General features: G+C 37.0%; 1 protein-coding gene and 1 pseudogene across 2 annotated transcripts; both read left to right on the top strand.

Moving 5' to 3' along the window:
* Nucleotides 1–701: 701 nt before the first annotated feature.
* Nucleotides 702–23,114, top strand: PSMA6 (proteasome 20S subunit alpha 6). The gene is made up of 7 exons (XM_081140495.1): nucleotides 702–931; nucleotides 14,787–14,881; nucleotides 15,349–15,430; nucleotides 16,030–16,185; nucleotides 18,921–19,099; nucleotides 20,833–20,927; nucleotides 22,892–23,114. Exons 1-7 carry the CDS (start codon nucleotides 856–858, stop codon nucleotides 22,947–22,949), a joined length of 741 nt encoding a protein of 246 aa, XP_080996621.1. The 5' UTR covers nucleotides 702–855; the 3' UTR covers nucleotides 22,950–23,114.
* On the top strand, nucleotides 10,781–12,274 carry LOC308563464 (selenoprotein K pseudogene; annotated as a pseudogene). The gene is made up of 2 exons: nucleotides 10,781–10,814; nucleotides 11,967–12,274. The product of its transcript is annotated as a selenoprotein K pseudogene (transcript).
* Nucleotides 23,115–23,961: the final 847 nt, after the last annotated feature.

The raw sequence follows: 23,961 nt of genomic DNA, 5'->3' as shown, positions 1-23,961 counted from the left end.
GCCTAGGGGTTAAGTCAAAATAGACACAGTTTTACAGTTTGGAAAACCACCGGGAGCTAGCTACCTCGCCTGCTTGGAATTACTCTCATTTAGTCCATCCATTTAGCCCGCTGTGAGCCCGGTCCCTTCTGTTCTAGTTCATTATCAATCAAGGCTACTTAACTTCATAACTCCTCCCTTATATCTGTATCTCAGCCTCAACTGCACTTTTAAGACAAAACTGTCAGGGCTCCTGGCCAAAGGAAGATCTTGCTTGGCCAGAATAAAAGTTTTCTCTTGCCAGTGGCTACCAGAACCCGCTGCCTTCTGTAAGTAAAATTAACTGCTGCAATCCATTTCTCCCCGCAGTAGGGAGGGACGTGGGTGGGTGAAGAAGAGGTTAGAAAAGACGCCAGCGATCTAGACGCAGGCTGGAAATACTGGGGCCAAAACTAACAAGAGCCTTGTGAAATACACGATCCATTTAGGTCACACTGAATGGCAGATCACTACTCTGGACCCCCAGAAAATTCTTTCGTTCTTGCTGTAGTCAATTCATTCTCCTGATGACAGCTCTAAACTGCCACAACTCGGGTTTCACCGGTTACCCCGAGCCAGCCGAGAGCGGAGGCTGACGCAAGCGCACGCCGAGGCCCTTCGGGCTGCTTTCCCCACGCCCCCCGAGGGGCGGGGCCTCGAGCTCTCCCTCCTCCGGAGCTGACGCAGATGCCCGGAGTTCTCCGCTCAAGAAACGACAAATCGTGCCCGGCACCGGAAGCAGAAAGCAGTGGCTGCAGCTTCCGGAGTGCTTGGTTGCTCGCCTGGTGTGGGAGCTGTGGGCCCAGCGACAGTTCTTGAGATAGTGGGCGTGCCATCATGTCCCGTGGTTCCAGCGCTGGTTTTGATCGCCACATTACTATTTTTTCACCCGAGGGCCGGCTCTACCAAGTAGGTGAGTGAACCAGGTCCGCCTTTGGTCCACTCGAATTGCTCTGTCATGGTACGGCCTGGAGTTGAGTCCGGGCCTGAAGCATGGCCGGATTTGGCACGGGAGAAGGGCCTAGTCTGGGTTTTCGTTCCATGGTGTTCTCACCCGTTCTGGAGGCAGGGATCAGGGGCCCGAAGGCTGAAGGCCTCTTGCGGTTTAGGGCGAGCAGCCGCACGTGCGCCTGGACACGATAAAGAGTTAAGGAACGCAGGACTTAATGTCTGACTTCGATTTCCTGAGGCCTAATGACTTGTTACATTTTGACTAGGTGGACTCAACGTCTGTACTTCTCTAAAGGGTAATTGGTTCCTAAACCTCCTCATTAAAATGTGCCCTCCCCGTTTTCCTTTGTTTGCAGCATGCAGTTCCTTGTCCTGTGGCGGTTGTTTCCACACGGGCATTCAGAGCCTTATATGTGCCAAACACTGCTGGTCCTAGGGGATGCAAAGATGTCACACCCTCTCTTATATTGAAGCTCACAACTTAAAGGGAATGACAGATAACGTAAACAAACGGAGAAAAAGAAAAAGTGCCGAATTACTAATATCTACAGAATGCATGCAGGACGTCTTTGGAAAACTGGTAGATAGAATGCCAGTTCTAAAGCTGCTCTGAAACTAACATCCTCTTTTAACCTACATATATTTGACGGCTCCTGTAGTTTAAAAGCTGGTTCTGAATTGTGGATGAGGTATGGTGAGCAAGCTGTTTATTGAAGAACAACTCTAGTGGAAATAAACCCTAAACTAGTTATCAGTTATTCAGTATAACAATATATTTTATTGGATCGAAATGGTTCAGGGTTTAGGTTATAATTATAATTCGTACCCTTAATCTCTTGCCATAGAGAATTTAAAGTCAAGAGATCCTGATTTAAATCTGGCCCATGATGGTTTTATTTTTGAGTGAATTTAGCACCTCAGTGCCTTGGCAAGCGAGGACAGTAATATAGTCTGTTTGGAAATCATAAGGAGAGAATTGGCCTATAAATAAGGTTCTCTTCACTTGTACACTTTATTTTATTTTTTAATCCTCACTTGAGGATATTTTTTCCATTGCTTTTCAGAGAGGGGCGAGGGAAGAGCATCAGTTGATTGCCTCCCGATAGCCAGAATGGGATGGAGGACCTTTCAGTCCGCAGGCCCAGGCTCTAACCACTGAGCCAAACCAGCTAGGGCTCTTCACCTGTACATTTTAGAAGTAAAGTTAACTTGGAATGAAACCAGTCCACTATATGGCTGTGGCTACATACTGAATATAATGTAGCAAGAAAACATCATATTGGGTAATTCAGTAACCCTTTTAACTCATCTCCAATTGAAAAATATGACCAATATTTTGATCAATAATATCTAGATAGAAATATGATCCATAATATCCAGTAGAATGATTTTAAACTTTGCCTTGTTAAATAACACACTCCCTTTGCTATTCAGGGCACTAATTAGACATTGCTAGGAAAAGGAAAGTGAAAGAATAGTTAGTATGAGCAAGCAGTATTGTGGTGAAGACTTCAGGCCCTGGAGTCAGATACCTGCTCTGCTCCGTACTAGCCAACCAAATGATATAACTTTAGCCTTAGTTTCTCCTTGCAAAGTTGGGCTAATAATCCCTTTTGTGGTAGTTTTGAGGATTAAATAAGGTGATGTATGTAGAGGGGTAAATACAGTATTAAGTTCTCAGTAAATGTTGTTATATTCCTGTTTGATTCTTTGGCTTCTTTCTTTTTGGTCTGTTAGATTAGTTGCTTTGTAGACCTGTAATACTTCCCTTTTTATAGTCCGTCCATGCTGAGTTCTCTAGTGAAATATATGCACAGTATCTTAATATCATAAATGCTGTTTATTAGTTTATAAACTTTAGAATCTGCCTAAGACAAAGTATATAAAAGTTGTAGAGTGCAAACTTGAACGTTGATAATGGAAAAATAACAACAATGAGATGGCAAGGGAAGGAAAGATTAATGGAAAGGTGAGTATGCTCCTCTTCCATAGTTGGGACTCAGGAAATAAATGTTGTCTAAAGTTGGTAAGTCCACAAACTGTTTACAGTGTTTGCTTCCAGGGAGTAGGAAGAATTTTTTTAAAATTGATTTTTAGAGTGAGGAAGGGACCAGGGGGGCATCAATATGAGAGAGAAACATCAATTGGTTGCCTCCTACACATGCCCCAACCAGGAATCGAACCTACAAACTGGGTATGTGCCCTGACCGGGAATCGAACCCACTACCTTTTGGCATATGGGATGACGCCTTAACCAACTGAGCCACACTGGCCAGGACAGAGAGACATTTTTTATTGTCATTTGTACTCTATGTAACTATTGAAAATTTTCTGTTGACATATGTACTCAAGGGGGGGGGGGATGGTATTTGTAGAAAAACTGTAGAGCTATATACAGAGCACCTAGCTTCAAAATCTAATTTTAAAAATTCCGCAAGTTATCAGTGGGGCAACTAAGGCCCAGGTGGAGCAAATAAGCCTGGCTACTTTCAAGCCCCTTTCCGCTTGCTGATCTTTTGCTGGATAGGTCTGGCAAGAGAAGAGGGGAATAGTCACTTGAATTTGCCTGCCAGGTGGATGGATGTGAGCACTGCTTGGATGCTTCTTAGAAGGGAGCATACTAATAAGGAACAGGAAAGAAATGGACTGGTGGAGACAGACTGAAAAGGACAGTTTTCTAGATTAGGAAACTGTATTGAAGCCAAGATTCCTGGGTTCGAGTCCTTGCTCCACACCTACTTTGAGAACTTTCTTCATATATAAAATAGAGATAATAATTCCACCCACCTTATAGGGCTATAAGGATTTAATGAGTTAATAGATGTAAAGTACTTAGAACAGTGTTTGTCATGTAGTAAGTACTCAATAAATGTTTCTGTGAAGGATGCTGTCAGGAAGAAACAAGTGACTGATAAAAATGGAATCAGGAGTTTTACAAATAAATGGACTGAGAAGTACTGTTTATTTGCCTCTTTTGCTGTTAAAAAAAATTCTTGTTTTAAAATAGTGTTTCTCAACCCAGACTTCTCATGCCCTCCTTGAATCTGATTTGAAATTAAATGTCTGTGTGTACACATGCATACATATGTATATATACATAAATACATACCTATTACAAGTACACAAAAAAGTAATGAGATCAAACACTGCTATGTTTTGACTCCATCTGCTTGAAGATCACTGTTTGAAAGAATATAATATTTAGAGGCTTTATGCAATGGGACACACTTCCCATTTAGGTTACAATGTTATGGAAAGACAGAATGAACAACTTCAAAAAATATTTTTCTTTTTTTTTTTAATTAATTCTTTTAATATATCTTTATTGATTTCAGAAAGAGGAAAGGAGAGGGAGAGAGAGAGATAGATGAGAGAGTCAATGATGAGAGAGTCATTGATTGAGCCCGCAACCCGGGCATGTGCCCTTACCGGGAATCAAACCCCGATCGCCTGGATCTCAGGTCGACGCTCAACCGCTAAGCTACACCCGGCCAGACCAAAAAATCTTAACAAAAAGTTGCTAGTCACAAAGCATTGAAATTGAATATAGACATATCCTGAAGAGTACCTACCTGCCTTGCCCTAGAACATTTCTTGTTTTAATAACCAAACTTCATAGAATGTATAGATCTCTCAATTTGTTTTCTCAGCCCCTGTTTTTATATGGGGGGAGGAATTTTATTTATTTCCCAAAACTCAGTACAGCACTTTAAACAAAATTATGAATGAGAAAAATCTTGTATATTCCTATAATTGGCGGAACCTCAGAATCACCTGTAGATGCTAATGAGCATCCATAAAGAGGATGTGTACCTCCACTATTGCTAGCATCACACTGAGCAGGTCATAGTGTGAGCCATTGTCTGGCATTCTGTGCTTGTCCTGAACACTTTGTCACAGTGTCTTTTATATTTAGTCCCTGTTTTTCCCTAGTATTATACAAATGAGTCCAAGAAAAGTTGGGAAAGTGTTGGGGAAATTTGTAGGGAAGGAAGCAAAGTAAAAGATTACTGTGGAAAAGAGGTCTCTGTATACAAAACAACTATTAACCATTTTGTTTGTGATCAAGAAAGCAATTTACATTCTAATCTTAGAGTTTGCTGTTAGGTTGAACTATATAAAACTGCTGATTTTGACTGTTTTTACCTATAAAATGACTTTCATGTGGTTCAACCAAATACATATAGGTACATACTTTACTATGTATTTAAGTTACAATTTAAGAAATTGGGGACTCAGTGGTTGAGTGTAATACATTATAATTTCTCCCATTTAAAAAATGGGAAATGGGCTATCAGTTATCATTTTTCTGCATAGTCTTGGACATTCAAAAACAGATTACTGAAATTAATGTAATAGTGTTTGCTAGTTTGCAAATTTCTGACATTTTATTCAAAAAACAAAATCTTTAGTGATGGAAATAAAGTGTGTAATTACTATTTCCAGCATTTGAATTCTTGCTTTAAAAAATAAATATGCCTTTTAAATGGTGCCCATAAACCTTTCAGTTTTTTCTTAATTGGCCTTCCTGCTCACCTCTGCTACATACTGTGATATTACTTTATACCTTCCCCGTATTTCTGTAGAAGATACTCTTTAGTTATTAAGTTGTCTCTAGATCCTTTACCTGGCAGTTTCCATTTTTCTGGAAATTATTACAAAATATATATATTATGGTAGTAGTGTTATAATGGGGATTCATTTATACAAAATTTTATTGAAAATTATAACATGTTGAGCACTAAAATAACTACAAAGAAGGGTACCAAGGGAAGTGACACTGCCAGGGAGAGCCAGGAAAGGTTCCCCAGAGAAGATGAATTGATTTAGATGGAGATTAGGTAAGGAAATTTTGGGGGACCAGTGCGTAGGTCAGTGTGACAAGCATAGACAGTGACAACTGGAAAAATAGACTGTAGCAAAATTTTAAAGAGATTTGGGTACCATGGTAGGATTTGGACTTTGTCCCATGGGCTTTGGACATAGCTAACAAAAGTCTTTAAGAATGACAGGATTATTAACTCAATGCAGGGGGGTTGAGTGTAGAATTAGAATTAGAGTAGAATGGGGCTGATGGCAGGAAGACCAATTAGAAAAAGCTTGTTCACTAATCCATATAAACCCTAATGAGAGAACTAAGGTGTTGAGAGACGGTAAAGAGGAGTCTCTGAGTAGATGAGTGGACATTTGAGAGAGAAGACATGAAGAATCAAGGATGATACCCAGGTTCGTAGCTTGAAAAATTGAGTGGTTAGTAATACCATTATTTGAGATAAGGACTATAAGTAGCAGATTTATAGAGAGGGGAGTTTTATTTTCATACATGACTGTGGTTGAAATAGGCATTTGCTAGTATGGGTTCAGAGCTAACGATGATGGAGTTAGTAGTGATAAAATAAAATCATCCAGGGATAGGGAGAAATGACAAAATCCTGTGAAATACCAGTATTTAGAGAGCTGGCTGAAGAGATGGAAGCAGTGAGATTGAGAAGGGAAGTTCAGAGAAGTAGATGAACAGTGGAAATTATATTATTTAAAACTTCAAAATTCAGTTCCTCAGTTGCATTAGCCGCCACATGTAGCTAATGGCTGTTATATTGGACAGTGCAAATCTAGAACATTGCCATCATCACAGAAAATTCTGTTGGTTAGCACTAGTCAATATAGAGAGGAAGAAGACTCCTTTAATGAATCCTGGCAAATTCACAAGTGCATTCTCTACTGAGAAGTGGTGTTTTTTTTATGTAAAATATTTTTGGGACAAGATTTTATTCTGTGGTGGAGGGTAGCTTTCTGTTTTGTGGCTTTTAGATTTGCATTTAAGCAAACCAGATAAGCAATGCAGATGAGTGCAACAGGCTATGTGAGATATGACAAGGAGTGGTGGGAACTGTGGAAAACTGCAAAACATGTGCCAGCCCTAGATGCTTTTGCTATGTGTGAATGAGGGGCAGATGTTAACAGAATTTTTTTTTTTCCCTAAGAAAAACTAAATCCTGATCTTATTTTATCTGGCTTTTAGTTAATTGTAATCTTTCTAGAAAACCCTGCATTCCAAGACAACTTGAGTAAGTTGGATTGGGTCCATGGCCAACTTTTGACTTAGTATCTTCTGGTTGCAAATTTAATTTTAAGCTCCTTGGTTCCTACTTTCTTTGAGTCTCCAGTCTGGATGTGGAGGGTAGAAATACTCATTTTAGTGGTGAAATAGGAAATGCTATTGGAATTCAGAGAAAGGGTTGAAGAATCCCATCAGAGACAGAGAAAGTGTCCATGGGAAATGGAACAGGCTTGCAGGGGAGGGGCAGGCTTTGGCTAGGTGGACATAAGAGAGAGGGCAATCTAGGCTGAACATAAAGAAACAAAGACATAGGTGTGGGAAGGATCAGGGTCTATATAAACATAAAGGGCAATTTAGAGGAGAGTTGGTAAGTACTGTATTACAAACTAATAGCTCTCTGTGGCCATGGATGGAATGTTTTTCTAGGCCAAAATTGTGTTCTGAACAATTGGGTAATAAAAGCAAGCAATAGAAAATTATGCAAGATTAAGGATAGTGACCCAGATATTAGAATCATCTGTATGGAAGTGATTGTTTTCTACCTCCATAATATCTGTAGTGATAACCCTCTTTTAGTCCCGATATTGGTGATTTGTATTCTCATTTCCTTGATTAGTCTAGCTTAGAGGTTTGTATTAGTTTTCTCTGGCTGTTGTAACAAATTACCACAAACTCAGTGGCTTAAACAACAGAAATATACTTTCTCACAGTTCTGGAAACCAGAAGTCCAAAATCAGTATCATTGGATCAAAATCAAAGTGTCATGCAGGGCATTCTTCTACTTCTAGAGGCTGCCAGCATTCTTATGGCTTCATCACTCCAGTGTCATAGAACCAGCATCACCGTCAAATCTTACTCTGCTCCCTCGTCACAGTGCCTTTTCTTCTCTGTGTGTAAAATATCCCTCTGCTTATCTTATACAATGTGATTGCATTTAGGGCCCACTAGGATAACCTTTCCCTTTCCCTATCAAGGTCCTTAAGTTAATCACATCTGCAAAGATCCCTTTTTTTTTTAGCATACCAAAGAGTTTATAATTTTGTTTGTTTGTTTGTGTTCAAAGAATCAGTTTTTTGCTGATGTTCTCTTTTTGTCTATTTCTTTGATTTCTGATCTTTATTGTGGGGTTTTTTGTTTTGTTTTTTTCTAATCTGAATTTACCTTTGCCCTTTTCTAGCTTCTTAAAGCGGAAACTTAAGTCATTGATTTTAAACCTTTTCTAATATAAACAATTAAGGTTATTGTATTAGTTTTCTATGCTACATAAAAATTACCACAAATTTAGCAACTTAAAATAATGCATACTTATTATCTCACATTTCTTTAGTTCAGTAGTAGTCTAGGCACAGTTTAGCTGGGTCCTCTGCTTAGGATCTCAAGGTTGCAATCATGGTGTCATCCAAGCTCTGTTCTCATCTCGAGGCTCAGCTGGAAAAGAATCTGCTTCCAAGCTCACTGAGGTTGTTGACAGAATTCATTTCCTTGGGGACTGAGGACCCCAGCTACTTGCTGGCTGTCCACAGGGGGTTCATTGCCATACACCTAACTTACCAAGCCAACAAGAAGAATCTCTAGAGTGAGTCTGCTAGCAAGACAGACTTTCATATAGTGTAATCAGGAATGAGACATCCCATTACTTTCACCATATTCAGTTTGTTAGAAGCAAGTTATAGGTCCTGCCCATATTCAAGAGGAGGGGATTACACAAAAATATGACCAGGAGGCAGGGGATGGGGGGGGGGGGAAACCTTGGGGCCTGTCCTCCATAGCAATAAAATCCCTTCTGAACACTGTTTTGTCTGCATCTTACAAATTACCATTCAATTCAAAATATTTTTAAATTTCCCTTGTGATTACTTCTTTGACTCATGGGTTATTTAGAAATATGTTTTTAAATTTTCAAATACTTAGGGGTTTCAGTACTTCAGAATTTATCAAGACTTGTTTTATGGCCTAACATATGAACTATATTGATAAATATACCATATGTCAGTTTTCCTTTCATGTATTTTGAAGTATTCTTATAAGGTACATATACATTTATGATATGTTTTATTGATTCTACCATTTTGAAGTATTCCTCTTTATCTTTGGTAATGCTGTCTTGAAGTCTACTTTGTCTGATATTAACATAGTCCCTCCAACTTTCTGGTGCTTACTGTTTATATGGTGTACTTTGTTTCATCCACATATTAAGGTGTGTCTCTGGTAGACAGCATATATTTGAATCTTGCTTATTATTCATTCTGACAATTTCTACTTTTTATTGGAGTATTTTGTCCATTAACATTTAATGCAGTTGTTGACATGATTAAAGTTTACCATTTTATTATTTGTTTCTCTTTTTAAAAAAATATTTTTTTTATTGATTTTTGTGAGAGAGGAAAGGCGAGAGAGAGAGAGAGAGAGAGAGAGAGGAGAGAGAGAGAGAGAAACAGAAACATCCATCTGCTGCCTCCCGCACACACCCTGACCAAGAAGCTAGCTGGAAACCGGAAACCTGGGGAAAACTGGGCATGTGCCCTGGCTGGAAATCAAACCGCAACCCTTGGGTGCATGGAAGCCACTCAACTGAGCCACACCGGCCAGGGCTGTTTCTGTTTTGTTTGTTCCTCTGTACCTCCTTTCTTTCCTTGTTTTGGATTATTTGGATATTTTTTTAGAATTTCATTTAAATCTATTAGTTTTTTGGCAACTTTACATTTTTTTAGTGGTTGCTCTAAGGATTATAATACACATGCTTAACATCCCCCAGTCTTCTTAGAGTTAATATTTATCACTTCACATAAAATGTACAAACCTTGAAACCTTGTAAGTCCATTTACTCCTTTTCCTTTCTATAAGTAACACATTACATATTTTGTAAACTCCACAAGTGTTAAGATTTTTGTGAGGTATTTTTAAAAAGTTAAAGAGAATAAAAGCATCTTTCATATTTTCCATTTTTTATGTTCTTTATTTCTAAAGGCTGGAGTTTTCATTTGGTATCATTTTTTCCTTTAGCCCAAAGAACTCCTTTAGCATTTCTTGTTGTAGGTCTGGAAGTATATTTTACCTTCATTATTGAAGGATTTTCTTTTTAATTTATTGGGATGACATTGGTTACGAAGATTCTATAGGTTTCAAGTGTAGAGTTCTATGATACATGATTTGTCTATTGCATTGTGTGCCCACCACCCAAAGTCAACTCATCTTCCATCACCATGTATTTGGCTCCCTTTACTACTCCCATCCCCCTTCCCTCTGGTAACCACCATACTGTTGTCTGTGTCCATGAGTTTCAGTTTTATATCCCACATATGAGTGAAATCATATGGTTCTTAGCTTTTTCTGACATATTTTGCTTAGCATAATATTCTCAAGGTCTGTCCATGTTGTCACAAATGACAGTATTTCATATTTTCTTATGATTAAGTATTCCATAATACAGTAAACCCTCAATTTTGCTGACCCTAATTTAACAGACTTCAGATTTAACTGACAAAATTTCCAGTCCATATGCTGTATGTGAAAATTAATACCCTTTTCATTTTAATATGCTTTTAACCAAGATTTACTTATAATTAAATTAACAGGTTATTTTTTTATTATTATTAATTCACTGTTATTTTTAACAAATTTTAGCAAATAGGCCATATTTTGGAAAGAACACTGTAGTAGTTTCACCAACATAAATAAAAGTTACATATCTACAACTGTAGTGTTCATATTTAAATCCAAGAGTCACCGCTCGTAAATAATGTTCAGCGAATGATAAGCACGTTATCATGCAGCATCGGGAATGGTAATTGGTTATGTTGTCGCATGGTATGACTTTCTGCAGCAGTTTTAACACGTGCTGGCCAATGTTCAAAAGTGCATTAAGCCAAGCCGCAGCCCAGTGACTGGTGAATGCATGCATTTACTAGACCTATTCAGTATACATTTAAAATTACTGTAACACATATAGAAAACTTTTCTGCAAAGTTAAGCTTTTCATACATACTTTTAATTACACAAATGTGTCTACATAAGTAAAAGCAGGTAAACTAATTTATTGATTTTTTAACATGTATTTGGAAAACCTACTTTATTATGTAACAGACCTTTGGCTTTAACAGACACGCCCTTGCCCAAATTAGTCCAGTATATGAAGGTTTTACTGTATATATGTACCACATCTTCTTTATCCAGTCCTCTATCACAGGACACTTGGGTTGTTTCCATGTCTTGGCCACCATGAATAATGCTGCAGTGAACCTAGGAGTGCATGTATCTTTGCGAATAAACGTTTTCAAGTTTTTTGGATAGATACCCAGAAGAGGGATTGCTGGGTCATATGGTAACTCTATTATTTTTTGAGGAACTGCCAGACTGCTTTTCCATAGCGTGGCTGTACCAGTTTACATTCTAGCAGCAGTGAATGAGGGTTCCTCTTTTTCCACAACCTCTCCAACACTTGTTATTACTCATCTTGTTGATAATAGCCATTCTAACAAGTGTGAGATGGTATCTTATTGTAGTTTTGATTTGCATTTCCCTAATGGTGAAGTTCAGCATCTTTTCATATATCTGTTGGCCATCTGTATGTCTTCTTGGAAAAAGTGTCTGTTCAGGTCCTCTGCCCATTTTTTAATTGGTTGGTTGGTTTGTTTGGTGTTGAGTTGTATGAGTTCTTTATATATTTTGGGTATCAGCCTCTTGTCAGAGCTGTTTGCAAATATCATCTCCCATTCAGTTCTTTGCCTTTTTGTTGTCATTTTCTTTTGCTGTGCAGAAGCTTTTTAGTTCGATTAGTCCCGTTCATTTATTTTTGCCTTTACTTCCCTTGCCTTTGAGGTCAAATTTTGTAAAATTGTCTCTAAGACCATAAAATCTTCTCTAAATAGTCAGGCTGCTCAGTCTCTCCAGAGGTGGGTAACAAGAAGCAAGATATTTTACATATTGAATTGACAAGTGTTGGACGACCAGAGTCAGTCCCCATGGAGATTATCTTTGATAACAAATTCCTTCGGGGGAATAGCTGAGTTCGTGGTTTTGTTTTTTGAAACTATGCTTCAGCAAGATGTGAAAAAGAGAAGAGGCTACAGAAACTCATTTGATTCCAGATATGATGATGGAAATGGGCCCCCGGGAAACACCCCCCGCCCCAGAAGAATGGGTCAAACTAATCGTCTGCATGGTCCAAATCCTCCTCCAATGGCTGGTGGAGTAGGAAGGTAAGTGTCTTCTCTAAGAAGCACACAACTGGACGTGCACATTCATAGCAGAAGGAAACCATCAAGCAGTGGAAGGATATTTTTATTGGATATAGAATTCAAAACTGATGGTTTTTCTTTCCATACTTTAATGATACTCCACTATCTTCAGTGAAACCTATGGAATTCAAATCATTGTTCTCATGTATAATCTGCTTATGTGTAATTTGTTCTTTTTCTCTGTCTTCAAATTTTTCCCTATTTTTGGTTTTCACGAATTTGAATATAGTGAGCCTATGTGCAGTTTTCTTTGTATTTATCCACTTAGAATTTGCTGTATCTTCAATCTGAAATTCATGTCTTTTGCCATATTTGAAACATTTTTAGCGATTATTTCTTCAGATTTTTTTCTGCATACAGGACTTCAATTACACTTATATTATACCTTTTAATGTTGACCCACAGACTTATTATCTTTTTTAATCTTATTGATTAATTTCCATATCCATTCACTATTATCTTCATTCTGCAGTTAAGTCTATTTGGTTAAATTTTTCATTCCAATTATTTGTCTCAGTTCTACAGTTTCTATTTTGTTCTTTTGTACTTCCTTGCACTGAGATTTCTGATCTCATTTCATTTTGAGAATATTTTCCTTTATGTCATCGAGCATAGTTTTAATAACTTTGCCTGCTAATACAACATCTGGGTTATCTCAGAATTGGTCTCTTGCAAATGGATCACATTTTCCTGATTTTGGTTTTGGTTTGTTTTCTTTTTTGGTATGTTGAATAATTCTGGATTGTCCTGGATGTATGTGAATGATAGGTTGTGAAGACTGGATTCTGTTATATTCCTCCAAAGAGTGTTGATTTGTTCTTGGAGGCAGTCCATTTGGGTGGCAGCTCAAAATCTCACTTTTTGAAAAATCCTTAGGTAGGCTGCCTGGAGCCTGTCTTCTACATGTGTGGTCATAGAATCAACTAGAGATTTGGGCAACGTTTGTATATAGAAGTTGGGGTTCTCCCTCTCTGGCTCTCTTCTTTCTCTCCCTCACCTTTTCGCATCTGTGTTTACCCCCAAACTGCTCTCTAGTTCTCTAGGCAAAAAGGACTGAATTTTCTATGGGTCTTTAGCCCTGACTTGGGCCTGGACTTGAGCTATACGCCATGAAAATGGGAAACTCATCCCATGCTATTCCTTTCTTTCAAACATTGACTCCTCCTCTTGTATCTGCCTACTAGATTTGGGCCACTTTCTTGTCTCTTTGAGTAGTTATTGTTTTGTCTAGAATTTATAGGTTTTTTATCTGTGGAGGGATGATGTAGTAGAAGTTTTATTGGCCATATGAGAAGCAGAACTGAAAAGCATTTTGAAACATATTTTAGAAGTTATTTGCATTGTTTTAGAAGTTTTTGCAGTGTAATGGAATGGTAAAAATATTTTAATTAGTTAAATCTAAGCTAGATTTAAGGATTTCCTTTAAGGTGATTTTTCTAGGGTCTTTTTACTTCATTCTTTTGCGCTTTCTTCAATATATAGCCATCTAGAAATATTTGATAAAGGATTTTTATTATAGCTCCTATTAAAGGAAATTCTTTGGTGTTATAGGTAGTATCTTCCTTGGCAGTCCTCATCACCAATGGATTTATGAACAGATGAGGCCAGGCCTCAGACCCAGTGCCCAGAGTAATACTTGACAGAATTTTAAAAGCATCTGTTATGTGTGAAAATGTAATATTGACTGGAGTTATAAGTAATTTTTTTATTTTATATTGTCCTTTCATATTTTCTGCATTGAGCATATATTAATTTTTGTTGCTGTTTTCCTGATTACAAAATACATGTTTAGATTACATTTAAATGTTATGGAAATATGTAACATAGAAAGGGATAGTCTCATCTGTAATTCTACTCTCCAAAGGCATTCATTATCAACTAAACTACATGGTGCCAAAGTTGTTTGTTTTTATGCTACTATGTTGATCCAGCTGTTTAACCCGGGTAATGGTTTGACAGCAACTAGAAGTATACAAGCCGAAGTGTGTTATAGACAAACTAGAGAAACCTATAAAAATGCAAAAAAACATGATCCAGAAAATTCAGCTTGGTGGGGTAAAAAAACAATACAGAATAATCTAAGAGCAATTAAAACTGCATATGTTCAAATTAGTTATTGACCAAAAGTTAACAGAAATAGTAAATCTTGAGAAAATTTAGAGCAACTAAATTTGACCTGGATAAACCAGACTTAGAAATAATGGCCACAAAACCAACTTTTAAAATGATAAAACATAATTGATAAAAATTTGATATAATAAATTAACTAAATCTTTATTTGAAATTTGGTGCTTAAGCCTGATAAAAATGATTTCAGTAAAATTTAAGTGGAAAGAAATGGAGTTGATTTAACTGTGATTTATTATTATCATTATTTAGACTTTTCATGTCTTGGATAGCATTCCATATTAGCTCTTATAGCTCTGTCTCATTCTTTTTAATGACTGCTTATTATTCCATTGCATGAATCTATGATAATTTATTCTGCCTTTAAAAAAAAACTATATTCTGTCTTCCAGAATATGCTTTTAAGGCTATTAACCAGGGTGGCCTTACATCAGTAGCTGTCAGAGGGAAAGACTGTGCAGTAATTGTCACACAGAAGAAAGTACCTGTAAGTAATACTGCCCAGATAGCTGATTATTGAAGAATATAATGCCAGAATTTTTTGTGAGTTTGTACAAAGGAATATTATTACCTATATATGTTAACATTATTCTTGCTTTGACTCTGCTTTCCTAGTATTTATTGAGCAAATATGCACAGTTCAGCTGAGTAGACAGAATTAACATATTAAACTTCATGATATGATAAGCACATTGGGGTGTCTAGGTGTTTTGTCTTCGGGGACCTTGAAACATGCTTTGGTGAGCTGTAGTTCTTGCCCATGGAAACATATCATCTAAAAAAGGAAAATAGAGTCCCCCTTCCCTTTTTTAAAAATTGGTTTTAACTGTAAAGTAAACAGACGTTTATTATATAGTGTATTGTTATAATTTCACAGTATTTTTATCACTACACAGAGACCTGTGTTGTTGGGATTTTTTCCCCAAAATTATCTTGATTTATTTTGTTCATTAGGACAAATTATTGGATTCCAGCACAGTGACTCACTTATTCAAGATAACCGAAAACATTGGCTGTGTGATGACAGGAATGACAGGTAATTGGCTCGATGTCTACTTAGATTTGTTATTTTCTTTCAATTACTTTTTAGTTTTGTACTAATTTTATAAGTATAATAGAGTTAGATATCTATACTACTGTTAGGGAAACTGGGCTGAGGCCTCTCTCATAGATGATTTATTTCAGATGTAGTTAATAGTGTAAGGAGATGTAAGTCAGTGTATCTGAAACCTGGTAATAATGACAGTGGTTAGAAGTAGGTGAGAATTATAAAAAATTACTTTGGGTTTCTATTTTCTGAAATCAAGGATAAATTCAAGCTTACTGAAAAAGATCAAGAGAAGCATTATTCTCTCAAAACTTGTTCTTAGGGAGTTACTAGTTATAAAAACTATTTTGACAGCTGATGAAGGGCTCAGAATAAAAGGACAGTACTGTGTATAGAATTCCATCTTAAAATTTTTTTCTTTTTATCATGTACTTGTTGCTGAGTCATTCACTATTCATTGGTAGGAGAAAAAGCCATACTGGACTACTTCTGCTTTCCTTAAGTTTTAATGGATATATATGGAAAATTGTCTGGCTTGGAGGATCATCCTTTCCTTCTAAAAAACTAAAGCTTTTTTCTGCTCCTAGCTGACAGCAGGTCCCAGGTACAGAGGGCACGCTATGAGGCAGCTAATTGGAAATACAAGTATGGCTATGAGATTCCTGTGGACATGCTGTGTAAAAGAATTGCTGATATTTCTCAGGTCTACACACAGAATGCTGAAATGAGGCCTCTTGGTTGTTGTAAGTATGCTAAGTCTCCCAAATAATTCATGAAGTTAGAATTTTTTTAGAGAACATGCGTAAGGAAAGTTATTTTAGTAACACCTAGGTTCTGAACATGTGGCTTGGAAATTATATAAAGTGAGGAAATCTTTTAGTAAGTCAGCAATGAAAGATAGGTTTCACAGCAGTATTTATGGTATTATCTTGAAGCTTTAGATGCTGTTAGACTTATTATCAAAATATTTCTATTTAGGGTGTGGGATTTGAAAGATCCAAGTTGCTGTTTTATTAGGCTTTTGTAATGGGTGTTCTACAGCAGTTCTAGAGTACTAGTTTGAAGGGAGTGCCTAAATTAGGCATCTGAACAACGTAGTAGTTTTTTTGACTCCTCCTAAAGAATCAGGCTCACATACATATGCCTGTGATTCATATTTTTGAAATAAATTTCTTTTTCAAAAAAACAAGGAAAGTTTTATTGGGAGAGGGATAAGATTTACTGGTTTTAGACTTAATGTAATAAATTACCCTGGAAAAACTTAACACGTTCATTTTTGACATAGTGCCATTCATTTATGAGAATTAAAGCACTCAGTGTAATGATTTCTCTTTAGCACCTAATCCTATTGCTTGACCTCTCAAAAATTCTCCCTTGATTTCTTCAGTGACACTCCCTTTTCCTCCACCTCACTTCCCTTAGCTCATCCTCTTCTGCTGGCCTCTTAGTGCTGTCGCTCACCGTGTTTTTCTCCGTGGTCCTTCTCTCCCTCTTTGTTCTGTCTGTATGGTCTCACCCACTGTCACATTAGCTTTAACCCACTACCTTTCTCCGTGTCTCACAAATACTTCAAACTTGAAATCATTGCTGTTTTCCTACTTTCAGCCTCTACTTTTCTGTCTCCACCCTACCACCTTCCCTGGTCATTTGATTAGTCATCAAGCTTTTCCTCAGAATATCTGTTTCTTCTCCATTTCCTGTCACTTTTTCATCATCTCTTGCCTTTGCCACTAAATTTACCTGTCTCTTCTTTCCCTTCTCACTCTTTCCGAGTCTGTCTTTCATATTGCTGCATGAGTTAGTTAATCATTCTAAAGCCAAATTTTGGTTGTTGCTCCCTTGGAAAAACTGGTTACTATTGGCTAGAGCGTCATTTCCAAACTCCTTAATATGACATGCAAGGCCCCTTACAGTTTACTCCCAAGTTGCCTCTTGTACTGCTTTCCCCCCTCATCTGAAGACCTGGCAATACACAAATCATTTGTCATTCCCTGGGTGTACCTGACCTTTCATGTCTTGTTCCTTTTGCTTTGAATGCCTTTCATGTCCTTATCACCTATTAAACCTTGCTCATCTTGCAAGACCCTGAAGTAGAGAAATGTTTCTTGCTTCCCCCAGGCAGTAAGTGGATATCACTTTCATGTTGCCCTTGTACATTGTATATATCAAGTATAAAATGTAAGGAAAATTACAGGGTGGCATAACATTCTAATAAACCAGATATCAGATCACTGTCATAGTGTTTGTCAGTAAAATAGAGTTGAAAATTCCTCATTAGTAGACTGTAAAACATCTATAAATGTGAATAAAGTAGTCAATTCATATTGAGTTTTAGAAGAGACTCTTTAAAAGAGGTTCAGATCTAGAATGTAAGAAAGCAGGAGGTAAGCCATTCTTTAAATACATACTCTGTTACCTGCTCTGCTGAGTAAAAAGAAGTTTGGTGGTGGTGGCTATTTTAATTGTTTGTCATATGTCATTCTAATAACATTAGATTTGTAATAAATTTATGTACAGAATTTAGAATTTAGTTTCTACTGACTGCTAGGGGAATGTATACCAACAGTAACAAGATGGGCAGTGTAGAGGTGAGCATTAGCCCCTAGGTATATTTCACTTTGCTCCAGCATTTCCAACGTGTATTACATATACATTTAGTTCCCTGGAACCTTAATCACTAGTTCTTAAATTTAAAAAAAAGAAAAAGTATTTCTTGGTCAAGTAAATTTAAGAACTACTAAGCTAAAAGTAGATCAACCTACAGCAGAACACTTTAGAACACTTATATGCTATTGCATATTATTTTCTCCAAAAGAATTATATGAAAAGTATATTTTCCAAATTTATTTGACCAAGTAACATCTTGAGGAATTAGGGTTCAAAGGAATATGCTTTAAGTAATAGCAAGGATTCAGAAATTGTTTGTGGATTACATTTGTGATAATTTACTTTCTAAAAATCTGTGATAAAACATTTTGTGAAATGGAAATTTCTGTTACCTAATTTATTTTGTAAATTTAAGCCTGTATTTTGTTTATGAGGGGTTTTTTGTTTTTGTTTTGTTTTTTTGTTAACCCTCACCTGAGGATATTTTTTCTATTGCTTTTTTTTTTTTTTTTATAGAGTGGAAGGGAGGGATAGAAAGAGAGAGAGAGAGAGAGAGAGAAAGAGAAACACCGATGTGAGAGACACATCGATCAGTTGCCTCCTACACGTACCCCGACTGGGGTGGGGATCAGATTGCAACCCAGGTATGTACCCTTGACCAGGAATCGAACCCGTGACCCTTCAGTGCACAGACCAGCACTCTAACAACTGAGCCACATCAACCAGGGCTATTTATCAGTTTTTTTAAAGCAAAACACATATTCTGAAATAGATGGCCAGAGTAATGATTAACAAGAGTTATATGACAACACACAAAATTTTGCTATATAAGGGTATAAGACATTTAATGAGGGTCTTTCTTTCTTTTTAGGTATGATTTTAATTGGTATAGATGAAGAACAAGGCCCTCAGGTGTACAAGTGTGACCCTGCAGGTTACTACTGTGGGTTTAAAGCCACTGCAGCAGGCGTTAAACAAACCGAGTCAACCAGCTTTCTTGAAAAAAAAGTGAAGAAGAAATTTGATTGGACGTTTGAACAGACAGTGGAAGTAAGTTAGTCAAAAGAAACTGAGGTTTTTTATTTTTTTATTTTATTTTATTTTTATTTTTTTTAAACATATCTTTATTGATTTCAGAGAGAGGAAAGGCGGGGGGAGAGAGAGAAACATCAATGATGAGAGAGTCATTGATCTGCTGCCTAGCCCGCACCCCGGGCATGTGTCCTGACCGGGAATTGAACCCCGATCTCCTGGATCCTAGGTCGATGCTCAACCGCTGAGCCACACCTGGCCAGGCAGCTGAGTTTTTTTAATGCTGTATAGAATAGTGAAGATCATTGCATACTTGACGGTCTATAAACTCTGTTCCTCAGTTATATCACAAGATCCAAGTTTGTCAGTGTAATAGTAAAATCGCTGTCGTTCAGCTGACATGGGAACGATGAGGACTGCTTTTATTCACTTAATTCCCTATCTCATTTCATAATGTTTTTTAAATTGCTTTCAACAAAGCACATATAAAATGGAAAAATATAACTAAGAATATGAATCAGGACTAGACCTAAATGCCAACATGTTTATGACTCAAATTAGGCTTAAGCTTCTTGGTAGCAAAAGTGAAAAAATTGAGTCAGTAACGTTGCCCTTAGGGTGTGCTGAAGGAAAAGTAGACGGCCACACACAAGATTCTCAGGGGAAGCAAACCTCTTCCTATAAAAGAATATGCTCACAGGATGACTTGGCAGAGAAATTATATCTGGGATACAAAAATAGAGCTAGATTTATGCAGTGTTCTTGAGATTGTTTATTATGATTGGGAACTTTACATTGATAGCACAAGCTAAAATTCTTATACAAATATTTAGTAACATTAGACTAAAGAAGCCTTTTATTTATTGCCGGAAGTTTAAAAACAAAAATTTTACTGGATATTGGAATGAGGGTCTGAGATACAGCCATTTCTAAAGATTAACAACATGATTCTGACAAATGACAAAGGAAAAATTACCATCTAATACTTTTATGTATGGTTGGCAGTATTATTTATACTAACAGGTGATATAAAGCTAGTTTTCATCTGGGAGATATAATGCCCTGTTTAAATGTTTATTAAAGGTTTTTTTTAGTTGCAATTCATAATTGCATAAGTAATATTGCATCAGATACAGAGCCACTTAAAACATCCTTAGTTGTTATTACTGTAAATTCCTTGAAATACTATATCCATCTTTTTAAAAAATATTTTTATTGATCTTTAGAGAGGAGGGAAGGGGAGAGAAAGAGAGAGAAGCATCTATACGAGAATGAAACATTGATTGGCTGCCTTCTGCACACCCCTATTGGGAGTAGAGCCCTCAACCTGGGTATTTGCCCTGACCGGGAATCGAACCGACAACCTTTCAGTGCACAGGATGATGCCCAGCCGACTGAGCCACACCAGCCAGGGTTATATCGTTCATCTTTGTCCTCTCCTCATCTCACCCCAAGTGCTAATCATAGTGCCTGACGTGAAGTGGTCATTAACCAGGCAGACCGTTTTGTGTAAATCTGTCTGTTTTGTTTGATGGACCCCTTTGATTTATGGCTGAGCTGATATAAACAAGTTTCACTGGCAGGCGACATATTAGAATTAAGCAATCTGTTAGTCGCTATAGAACTACGTCACTGAAGCATGGAGTGAAACTGAAGAACTTGTGGTTAATTCATGATTCTAATAAGCTTGGAATGAGAAAATCTGTTACTCTGTGAAAAATACTGTATTTTAATATTGATGCTTTTTTCAGACTGCGATTACCTGCCTGTCTACTGTTCTATCAATTGATTTCAAACCTTCAGAAATAGAAGTTGGAGTAGTTACAGTTGAAAATCCTAAATTCAGGTGAGTTATATTATTGGCCAGATACTTAAAGAAGTTTGCCAAGTGATAAATTTCAGCCTAGAACGGTAGACATGTGGCAGTCCATTTGTCCTATAACTTGGAGAAAGAAAACGTTTTCTTGAACTTCAATTACAGTATTTTCCCTTCAGCACCCAAGAGATCTATTTTTAAACTTACTGGATGTCTCGTTAAGACAGACATAACTGCTTTTCTTCTCATTTCAGAATGATTTTATATCTAATACCAGAGGTGACATAAAATAACCTTTATAAAGTAAGGAGTAAAGTAAGCATAAGTGTTTTTCTTTTCTTAGTTTAAGGTCAGTAGAAATTCAACTGTCAAAGTCCTTTTCAAATTTTTCGGGTGGAGCCTCGATTATTTAATGGTTATATGTGAAAAGCAATATGAAATATTAATATACATCAGGCCTATCTGGAGATCTTGGGAAGCCCCAAATTTTGAATACAACTCATTGAATTGCAGATGCTGGATGTCTGTCTGTTCTAAGTGAGCCAAGTGACTAACTCCCGCAAATCAACCTTACAGCTTCCATGAGTCAAATCTGTACTGGGTGCTTAACACATACTAGCTCACCCTATGAGGTTGTTGCTTACCATGAACTTGGTTACTTTTTTGAATAGTGGAAAATACTTCAGTTAAGTCCACAGATGTGAGGCACTGCCGGAAGGGAAGGCATGTTAATTATTATGTATAGCTAGCTACTCTTAGGTCATAGTTATAAGAACACATGGTTATGCCTAGGGGTATACCAGGCCTTGAAGAATTTTTTTTTTGTTAGTGTGCCATTTTTTTCTAATTTGTTCTTTTTGTTGCCTGTAGGTAGGTGATGCAAAGATGAAAGATTTAAGAAAAATTAACCTTTTTGTTTTCTGTAGGAAAAGGTTGTCTTTTTTTTTTTTAAAAAAAACATATCTTTATTTCAGAGAGAGGAAAGGAGAGGGAGAGAGAGAGAAATATCAAAGATGAGAGAGTCATTGATCGGCTGCCTCCTGCACATCCCTGACTAGGGATCGAGCCCACAACCCAGGCATGTGCCCTGACCGGGAATCGAACCGCTGTCTCCTGGATCCTAGGTCGATGCTCAGCCGCTGAGCCACGCCTGCAGTTGTCTTTTTTTTTTTTTAAAGCAGTAAAATTCCATCAAGAGCAATTTACAGATCTCTCTAAAGGACCTACAATTAGTTCTTGTTTTCTATTCTCAAACCCTCCTGTAACCTTTAAAGTTCTTATTTCCATCAATAAGTTAAATAGATAAGAAACCAAAGATCCTGTGTCTTCAAAAAGCCTTTGTATCATTTGTAAATCCTGTTATAGTAAGTTTACTTAAATAATAATTAGATTATAAAACATAAGCATCAATAACTATATAAGCTACTTACATTGCCCCAATTTGCACTAAATAATGGCACTTTGACAAATTTTACTTTTTAGAGGTCCAGCAGTAATAGGTCACTGTAAAGGTTGCCAAGCAATTGATTTCTTTGGGGCAAACATTTTTTAGAAAATACCATGTTCAGCATGGAGTGCCTTCTTATCTCTCAGCTCATACAAACTTAAACTTGAGTTATACTAGGTATAAAGGCATTTCGACATAGCTAAAATAGAATGCTTTATGTGTAGTTTAGCTTTATATTTAAATATTTTCTATCATAGCTGCAACTAAAAGGGTTTTGTTTTCAAAAGACCTAATTCTAGATCTGGTGTCAAGTAAGCATTTTTGTGTATAGAAGTTGATATTACATCTGCAAATTCCTTCAAAATAATCTAAAGGGATGAGTGGTGGATATATAGGTTTTTTAAAAATTAGCTATAAATTGATAATTGTTGAAGTTGGGTGTTAGGTACACATGAATTCATTACTATCCTACTTTGTGTGTTTGGAAGTTTACATAATAAAAGTTTTCAAAAGTAAATCGTTTTGGGGTTTTTCCTTTCCTTTCTAGGATTCTTACAGAAGCAGAGATTGACACTCACCTTGTTGCTCTAGCAGAGAGAGACTAAACGTCATTAGTTTACCAAATCCATGACGCCACTTGCCTGTGTGTTTGGTAACAACAGACCAACATTTTGGAGGCCCTTGGATTGAAAAAGGAACCTCTCCCACTCCTCCTGCCACTAAAGTGGTTAGGACTCTATATAAATAAAAACAGTGCTTTTGGAAAATAATTGCATCCTGTCTTTTTTACCTCCAGTTTCAGGTATTATGCCTTTAGTACATGCAGACTGTTAAATGCTCACCAGCTTCACATTGTGGCTTTATTCATTTCGTTGACAGAGATCTAAGTTTCTGTGGCTTAAGAAACTTAATTGCCAGAAATTTATACTTTAGCTATATGGCAGAATTAATAAATAGCAAACTAAAACTGGTTTTAAAACTTTCTCTGACTGTAGGCACGGTCTTTACTTTACAATTCCTCATTCATTCAAATGGGATATTTCTGAACCTGGACTCCAAGGTTCCATTGGAAGTTTTAATTGTAATAAAAAGATTAGATTATTGATATTTAGTAGTTTTGAGATACACATTTAATCTATACTCAAGAACCAGTAGTTTTAAGAGCAGAAATTGTAGTTACCTTTGGGAAACAGTAGGGTTAGAAAAGTTGTAGAATATGTGTATTTTCTATGCTGCCTTAAGATTATTTAAAGCTGTCTTCAAGGAATTGCTCTATAGTAGAGATATCACCATGAACAGTGTTAAGGAATGTACAGAATTAAGGTTTTTAAATTCTCAGAGTGATTCTCCAATGACCTAATTGTTTACAGGTGATCCCAAAATCTTGGAATGTCTCAGGCTGATACATTTCATGTCCTCATTTGCACTGGCTGAGACTGGTGCTATTGGTGTTTCCTCACACAGGTGAGTGTGGTTGTTGGCCTAAATGCCAATCCCTGGAGTCAGTTGCCCCTTTCCGTAGCCACCAGGCCCACAAAAGGGGAGGCCATGTGAACTTGTGACCACTAGAAGCAGGAAACCACCAACCACATCCTCTTCAGAGCTGAGTCATGAGTT

This window comes from Miniopterus schreibersii (genome assembly GCF_964146895.1).
Source record: "Miniopterus schreibersii genome assembly, chromosome: 1".
In the NCBI taxonomy this organism is placed as follows: Eukaryota; Metazoa; Chordata; class Mammalia; order Chiroptera; family Miniopteridae; genus Miniopterus; species Miniopterus schreibersii.
This window is presented reverse-complemented; position numbering and strand designations above follow the sequence as displayed.

Coding starts and splice junctions, on each gene's coding strand:
- PSMA6 (XM_081140495.1), top strand. CDS start 856: ATGTCCCGTGGTTCCAGCGCTGGTTTTGATCGCCACATTACTATTTTT. Junction 932..14,786: donor GGGCCGGCTCTACCAAGTAG/GTGAGTGAACCA, acceptor TCTGTCTTCCAG/AATATGCTTTTAAGGCTATT. Junction 15,431..16,029: donor TGTGATGACAGGAATGACAG/GTAATTGGCTCG, acceptor TTCTGCTCCTAG/CTGACAGCAGGTCCCAGGTA.